Source organism: Melopsittacus undulatus, chromosome 4 (genome assembly GCF_012275295.1).
Source record: "Melopsittacus undulatus isolate bMelUnd1 chromosome 4, bMelUnd1.mat.Z, whole genome shotgun sequence".
NCBI classification, from domain to species: Eukaryota; Metazoa; Chordata; class Aves; order Psittaciformes; family Psittaculidae; genus Melopsittacus; species Melopsittacus undulatus.
Genome location: NC_047530.1, coordinates 35,379,213 through 35,387,464, shown reverse-complemented (window position 1 = coordinate 35,387,464; position 8,252 = coordinate 35,379,213). Strand labels below are relative to the sequence as shown.

The window sequence follows — 8,252 nt, the reverse complement described above, 5'->3', positions numbered from 1 at the left end:
TGCAGAACCACTACTCTACCCCAAACAAGGCAGTCCCCACACTTGGGAACAAACAGAGAAATAAGCCAGTATACAAGGTCAGCCTAATGTTACATTTTTATAGTTCGTTTCATCCCAGAAGATCATAACTGTAAAGGCTGTATCCATCTGAAAGTCCCACCACTACTGCTGAAATCCAGCAGGTTGCTGCAAAGAAGCTGTATAGCTGCATAAAATGGTGATACAGCAATTTGCAGCCAGGAACACAGGTGTCTGACAGAAAGAATAATTGTGTGGAACTGTGCTGCAGTTACTCAAGCTGGGATCTGCCTGTGCTCCAGCAACGACTGAGACTTCACAGTGAGGGCAGACATCTGTGACCCTGACAGAAGGGCAGGGTGCAATCCAACCCTGGTGTGGAGAGGCAACAGCCTTCATGGGCAGCTAATCCTGTTGTGCTGGGTGGGGGCTGTCTTTGCAGAGTGCCCCACCAAAACTCTGAGTTGGTTGTGCCCTTTTCAGCATGTGGCCCTGAAAAGCTTAAGCCTGAGGCAGCATGGCTGCAGGTGCTGTGTGCCATGAGACTGCAGTGCCAAGCAAGCATCAAAAGCAGAGGGAGAGGGTGTCAAACCATAATTTATGTTGACGTGAGAAAGCTGCTGCTGAGATGTTTGGAGCCTGTTGCTTTTAGAAACAGGCACAAGAGAAGAAGCTGGATCAACTAGTCTGTGGAATAAGAATAATCTTGGGAATCCTTCCAAGGCAAGGTGTATGGCACAAGGCGCTGGCTTTGGATCCAGCGACAAGGTGACTGTCTGCTCACCTTGATGCCATTGTGCCAGTAAGGAAAAATTTACATCAAGATGTTGTTTGTGGCCAATGGTAATAGCTTAATTTTTCTATAGCTTTCAGTTGAGGTTGATAGTGTAATTTATAAATAGAAATTAGAATGGGTCTGCAAGTTGATTATTAGATGCATTTTTATATTGGTCATTACATTAAAGTAGGAAGAGTGAAAGGACTTGTCCAAACTCTTATAATGAATTATTGGCAAGGCCAAGAAACAAACCCTAACTTTTTCCTTCAACATGTCCGTGTGTATGCTGTAACCAATGCCCAGAGGCAGCTAATGAACTGTCAAAAAAGCACAATGCAGCTCCTGTAAAAAAGCAGAACACTTTTTATTGTTCACTGTTAGTGAAATACAGCATATTACACATGGAAACAGCAGTATGTTCATGCGAACACACATTATGTGGAAGGACTTATATCCTACATGTTTTAATTATCCAGCTAAGGGTTTTTCCAGTATATTTTCATGGTTACTTTGCTCATCACAATAGACTTTGTTTGTTATTGATCCAAATGTGTATGCAAGTGTCAAGTGGTATAAGACGGTTACAAAGCCTGTAGGAATGAGTGCCTCTGTTCTGGCTCATGAGAAATGCAAGAATGAAAGCAAGTGCATTCCCTTACCTGGGATGCACTGAGAGAGTTTCTGGGGAAGAAATGACATTTTTCACAACTTGTCCGCTTATTCCCCAGCCTATTAAGGAGAATCAATGGATTCCTATCCAGCCCACATAAGCTGATGCAGTTTGCCAAAATGGGGCTTCCTGCTGCAGCTGCTGGGGAATCCAGTACTATGATCCTGGTAGAGATGTCAGGATATCCTTTCTTAAGGCACCTATTAGCACAGGATCTCAGCACTGATCTCATGGGCTGTTGCTGCAGCTAGAAAACAACCAACACATTAGGCTGATTAATCCCTGTAGTAATTCCATTAACCTCCTTAATGGAGTTATAACATGGATGAATTTACCCCTGTGCAGCAGTGCAAGAGGGAATTGCCCTGGAGAGCCTTTAAATACGGTGTGGCAGGGATGTCCGAGGTAAACGTCTTTTTGTTTGTTTTAGTGCAAAGTGAAGTAAACCTCCCCATCTGCTGGGATTTTGAGCTCTTCACAGCATTAATGGTGCAGGTACCCCCTGCAAGAGGGTGATGCATCAGGGTTCAGACACATCAGCCGGGCTCCTGGCACCCTCCTGACAGCTCGCTGTGTATCCACACTTCCTCCTCTCTCTCTCTCCCAGGCAGGCATAGCCTGCCTCATTTCACAGCTTCTCAGGCACAGCCTTTTCATTCACCTTTGCGGTTTCCTCTCCTTGTGCCTCTGTCTGATTGTGATTTATCTGCTTGCTGCTCCCCGTCAGAAGGGCAGCTCTGCCTGGACTGTGTCATTGGGCAAAGGACTGCTAAAAATAAGTAGCAGAGCTGCAGTCCTGACATATCATTGCATAGGGAGCAGACCAAGAACAAAAATTAAGAATTATTAATTTCTCTTTTTTTTTCCTGATTTTCTAACCTCTGGAGAGGTTTGCCTGCCGCATTAGCCATGTGCATATCCTGCTCCTAGGCAGCTTGATTGCATTGCAGTTCTGTCATTAAAGGCTTCTCAGTACTATGGAGTCACCTCAAGTATGTAAGAGCCAAAAAAAGGCACCCTGCAAATCCCTCCTATGGAACAGACACCCTTTTTGCAGTCTACCACAACAGCCCAAGCTCTCTGAAGCTCCTGCTGTGGTTCATTAGGGACTATACAGGGTGGCTAATGAGGCGGGGAGCTGGAGGAGTAAGGCAGGAAGCCACAGAAGGGTCTAATTTTTCTGCTAGTTCACAGACTGTTGCCACATGCGCAGGTGCAGTGATGTGACTACTAAGCTGCAGTAACTCTTCATTTACATGGTTTGTGATCTCCTTGTTAATATGCTAAATTTATTCTGTTTGATAGCCAGTCATTTCCTCCCACGGAGACTGCAATCCCGAGAGATGGAGTAGCCCAGCTCTTTAGTGATCCAGGAGACAGTGGGAGAGAAGAGGGAAGGTGCTGTGTGCATGGGATACATACACACGTTCCCAGGGATTTTATTTCTCTTTCTGCCTGTGGCAGTCACTTCCCACATTCAGCACAGGGATGAGAAGTCCTAGCAGCCACCTCTTGCCGAAGACCTCTTGCAGGTTCTCCCTCCAGGGCCGGGCTCTTACCACCATCCCCTTCCGCACCTGATACCGCGTCTGCCCACGAAGGATCAGCAGCATCTGGTGGCAGCAGAAGCCAGCGCAGGCCAGTCCAATCCCAAGCCAGAGGTAGAGCATAAGGATGACAAACATCTCAGAGCTAAGGAGAGCTCCTACGGGACAAGAGTCAGGGGAGGGAGGACAATAAGGGAAAGAATTCAGACATGCTTCACATGCCAGTGTAACATTCAGCCCCAAGATAAGCTGCCTATATTTTCTCACCACAAGCACAGAGTTAGGAGCAAGACAGGCTGGTTCCTCTAACTATGTAAAATTGTTTCCTTTGTAGCATCTGATGCAATAGACCTTGCTGGGGAAATAGTAAAATAATGGTCTCCATACACTTCTCCTTTGTTGCTATTGCTGTTATATTCTAGAATACAGGGTCAAATTCAGTCAAAGGTGAAACATGTCTGTAAGACTTCAGCACTGTTTTGAAGATTGGTTCATTTATTTAAGGATCTACTCCCTCATCACAGTGAATCTAAGATTTCTAGGTTCATTTTGAAAAGAGATGTGGGTCCTACAGCATGTAGATGCTTCCAGAAGCTTTACTGTGTGCGTTAATACTGGTATTTCTTTCTCTCTTATATTGCTATGTGCACGTATATATATGTGTATATATATAAAAATAAAAATGTTAAAGGAAAAATAAAACAGAAATTACTTTTCTACCATTGGGCAAAGGCAGTTTTCATATGAATGCAAGAAACAGAAACAGAAAACTTTCCAAAATACAATCCAAATACCCTTTTTAAAGCTGCTGCTAGAATACTCAAAGCACTTTGTAGGTCAGAAGCTTCTAATTCAACAGCTTTTGTAGTATGTATTTATGTTGAATATAGTTAAATAAAAATAGTCTGTGGGCCCCTTCCTCTACAATGATTTTAGAACTCCTTCTGGAAGATATTAGTATAATAGCAGGTATCACTGGGTGACCTTTCAGTGCATAGGCAGATCAAAACCCATTAAAATAATAACTCTGTGTGCATACAAATGTGTACACACATATTCTGTGTATGTTGGTATATTATTAAACATCCATATTTACACACAGGCACAGAAAGCAAATTAAATGTATGTCAACACTGGTATAAATAGCTGCTGTCCCCTCACTGGTTCCTATGAGGCTTAGCAATGAAAAACCTCTCACATGCTCCTGTCCCTCTGGAAGATCATGGGGCCAACAGGCTCAGGCAGGTAAAAGCTCTCATTGCTCTAAGGCCCTACAGGAGCATTTCTTCTTGAGCAGGGATTACATGGAAGGTAGAGGTGTGCTGCATAAAACAGGTATCTGGCTGCTTCAGTTTTAAGTTCAATGCAAGTGTAGCTGGATAAGCATCTCTTGCCTCTTATACAGAAGGCTGGATTAGGTGGTGTCATCTGGTTTTGCAATCTGTGAATCCCAGTTTCTCCACCTCGCAGTGCTGTAAGTGAGAGATAGGGGTTGAGCCGCGACAATCACATCAAGCTTTGGGCTCAGCTAGCAGGCTTCTCTGAGGATGATTTGTAAGGACACGAACTACAGCCTCAAGCTTTCAGAGATTGTCCTCACTTGAAAAGGCACAGGAGCCATTCAGTTTTCTTCCTAAATGCAATGTCATCTTTCTCTTCTCATTAGATCCCATTCAGCTCAGTGGGCTTCATAGGCAATACAGCAAGGGAAGAACAAGCCCCTTGGGATGATGACAAATCCTCATACTAATTCTGTCAGAATAACTTAATCTATCAAGTAGATAGATTAAGCTAAATATGGGCTTCTCTGCCCCTCTTTTACTGGGCCAGACCGGGACAGACATTTGTTCTTTCTTACAGCTCCTATTCAGGTAGGATACGGAGAAAGATAGCTATTTTCTTTAGAGCCTTTACAAGGCAGCTGTAAGCTTTATTTCTATGAGCTGCTGAAATTTAACGTCAAGAAAGTAATTATCCTTGATTCCCCTTGCAAATATTAAGCATCTCTGAGCCATGCTCTTCAGATACATTATTTTTTTCTTCAGGTTACCTACATAAAGCATTTTTTAGTATTTCTTTTGTGGATCCAAACTGACCTGTGTTTACAAAAGAGCCCTCCATTTGTGCATCACTTTTGCTCTAACTGAACTGGTGTGATCTCAGTCTTATTGCCATACATTATCTACGCCAGAAAAGCTGAATCACAGGCTGAAATTATAGACTCTGGGTCAGATTCTGGAATCCATGTCCAAGCAAAGTCTGTGCAGAATAAGCCACTTGAAAATTTTCCCAGCGTGAAAGCAGTGAACACTCAGTTGACATAAGCCCAGCAGATTCACCCTTCATCCTCTTTTTAGTCCTCCTCCAGTGCAGAGGGCATGATGGAGAAGAAAGGCAAAGTTTCTTACCTGCTCTAGCAATGCTCTGTTTAGATCCTACAACACTAAAGTAATACTTACGTTAGCTGAAAAATATGATATAGACAACTATTCCAGGCTGTGTTTTTCTTTCCCAAACTGGAGGTTAACTGTGCCAGCAGAAACCCAGCAGGCTCTGCCTCCCAAGCAACGGAGACAACTGTATACTGCTCTGTGAGGCAGCAGTTTTCACCCCGATGGAGCTAGAGACTGGGTGGGAGCTGCTGCATGCAGAGGGTGTTCTGGCTCCCAGCCCCCTGTGTCCCTCTCAACCATTGCCCACGTGCTGCCTTTGGCACTGCACTTGCTGACACCAGAGCTGAGGCACTTCAGTGGCTCTTCAAACACATGCCAGAACCCAGCTCGGTGCAGGTGGATCCTCAGAGTCAGAGAGAGAGAACTAATTCCTTGATAATCTCCTCCCACATCCCTGCTCTCCCTCCCAGGCTGCTGTGCTGAGCTTAGGCACAAGGGGAAAACGTTCCCAGTGTTTTTAATGTTAGTGAAGCTCATGCAATATTATTTACAAAAATTCTTCTACTTGGAAAAATGACTCCATAAAAATGCCATGGCAGGATTTTGTGTTTATTGTCTCTCAGTGATTACCATGACAAATCTGCTAATTTGCCAAGTAGAGAGATATTTGTTTGTTTTCAGATGGCAACCCTGCAAACCCAGCCTGGAATCTGAGCAGCAAGCTGGGGCTTCTTTGGCTCCTGTATTCCCAGCAGCAGAGACTCCACACTCAGATCCCATTCAACATTTCTGGTGACAGTGCACGAGCCAAAAGAAACTCCAGGCCCTGCTTACTGAAGATGCAAAGCTAAAATATATGAGATATGTATTTTAGTCTAACAAAAGCTGATCTAAGCGTGTAAGAAATGAGCTGCTTGCGGGGGGAGGGAGGGAGAAATGGCATTTCCAGCAGTCACTTTGCAGGACAGAGTAAGAGTTTAGGCTGCCAGCATAGTCCCTTCTCTGAGACCAGGTTTTATCTAGCTCTTGGTTTTGGAGAGAGAAAGGTTGAGGTTGGAGAGTTTCAGGGCATGTTGAAAGGTGAAGAAGCACAGGAAGAGTTACGGGAGCAGAATCAGGAGGGGGAAGGGGAAGGGTTGTGGGGATTTATTGAAAGGCAGAGAGAGAGGGGAAAGGAAGAGAAGCAGAAGGAAAGGCAAGCTATAGGGACAAGGAGAAAGAGATATTTGCTTTTGATGTGGAGCTCTTGCAAAGAGAGGCATAGAGAATTTCCCTTGGCTCTCTGTGGACTTGTGCCCCAGACCCAGGTGACAAGAGAGGTAGCTAATCATGTCACATTAACTCCTCTCTTGGTTTCTGTTGCCTGAACCCCAGTTCTCCTGTGGTGAAGAATGGCAAGATCTCACTAAATTAATGCAGCCAGGAGGCAGGAGGTTGGTGACAGTGAAGGGGAGGAGTGGACCTGAGTGAAGAGAATGAGAATATCTTGATTCAGATAAGGGGACCCTGCAGACTTTTAGGATGCAAAAACCTACAGTCCCCCCTAACTCTGGATGCAGGCCAAGCAGAAGATCCCCCTCACCTGCAATACAAAGAGGAAAACCCTCTCCTCCATCTAACTGCAACACACTTCCTGCATGACAGATAGACCTATTCTATCACCAGCAAGCTGACTATGGGGCATTTTCCAGAGCCTAATGCATTAGAAATAGGGTTGTGTCTGCAACCCAGAGTAAGTCACAGCCTCTATTTCAGGTGAAGCAAAGTTCTTTGCAAAGGCTGTCTCTAGCCTGCAAAGAGGGATTTGTTGAACACAGGCAATTGTCCCTCTGGCCCATTTCCCCACCACAGCTCCCACACAGAGCTACCAGAGAAGATCACATCACCTGCAACCCAGGCATCTGGGAGGAGGAACATGTTCCTCATCTCTGAGGAAGGAGTCCTTACCTGAGAAGAACTGGCTGATGGAGTGAGGCAGCAGAGTGAGGAAGGCCAGTGGGTTCGCAAAGGACATGGAGAGTGCAGCAGAAATGTAAGCCATGCCTGCCACCAGGGAATCGAGGCAAGCCAGGGAGGTGTAGAGGCAGAACATGATGAAGTTTCGCATGTTCCTGCTCCCAATGCAGTTCCCTGTGAAGAAACAGTGGTGGTCATGCCTCTGGGTGACTCTGGCACACAGTCTACAGAAGTGCGTGCTGGGCAAGGCTGAACCAGGGGACCTGCTTCCATCCAGCCAGTCCGCCACCACTTCGGATCCTTTGCCCAAGTTTAAGCCCTTGCCCAAGTCCTCGGGGGAGCTCTGGATCACAAGGACGTAGTTGCCTAAGGCATTAGCTGAGAGGAAGAGGAAGAGGGCCCCATGCAGCAGAGCAGGAGAGAAAAGTGGGGTTGTGGAAGGGTCTCTGAACATGCTGGGGATGAAGAGAAAGATCTGGAGGACGAAGGTCACTAGGGAGATGCACAAGAAGTAGGCTGGAGCGACAACATTGAGCAACCTGAGAACTAGCATTGCGGATTACGTTCCTGCAGGGGAAAGCAAGGAGAGAAGGAACATCACCGCTCCGGCTGCACACTTCATCCTTCCATTTCCTGCCGGGTCCCGGCCCCGCTGCCTCCGGGAAATGCCCTCCGGGGGCCTCTCTCAGTCGCCGCCGCCGCCCCACGGTCGCGGCCGGGCTGGGACAAAGGAGCAGCCCGTAGGGAGTGACCGCTCCCCAGCGCCCGGAGGAATCCCCCCAGCCCGGCGCCTGCCGCTGGTTCTTGCAACCGCGCTGCCCCGGAGGGGCTGCGGAGGGTCGGGGGGAGCGGCGGCTCCCGCGGTGTGCCGGCGGTGTGGGCACCGCTCT

At 46.6% G+C, this 8,252-nt stretch overlaps 1 protein-coding gene across 1 annotated transcript; it reads right to left on the bottom strand.

The window, feature by feature from the left end:
* Positions 1 to 1,136: 1,136 nt before the first annotated feature.
* On the bottom strand, positions 1,137 to 7,966 carry ZDHHC22 (zinc finger DHHC-type palmitoyltransferase 22). The gene is made up of 2 exons (XM_005148885.3): positions 7,354 to 7,966; positions 1,137 to 3,171 (listed from the first exon to the last, which is right to left on the bottom strand). Exons 1-2 carry the CDS (start codon positions 7,913 to 7,915, stop codon positions 2,906 to 2,908), a joined length of 828 nt encoding a protein of 275 aa, XP_005148942.1. The 5' UTR covers positions 7,916 to 7,966; the 3' UTR covers positions 1,137 to 2,905.
* Positions 7,967 to 8,252: the final 286 nt, after the last annotated feature.

Excerpts from the sequence above, each read along its gene's own strand:
- ZDHHC22 (XM_005148885.3), bottom strand. The coding sequence starts at position 7,915 with ATGCTAGTTCTCAGGTTGCTCAATGTTGTCGCTCCAGCCTACTTCTTG. Across the intron at positions 3,172-7,353 it reads CATCAGCCAGTTCTTCTCAG|GAGCTCTCCTTAGCTCTGAG; the intron begins GTAAGGACTCCT and ends CTTGTCCCGTAG.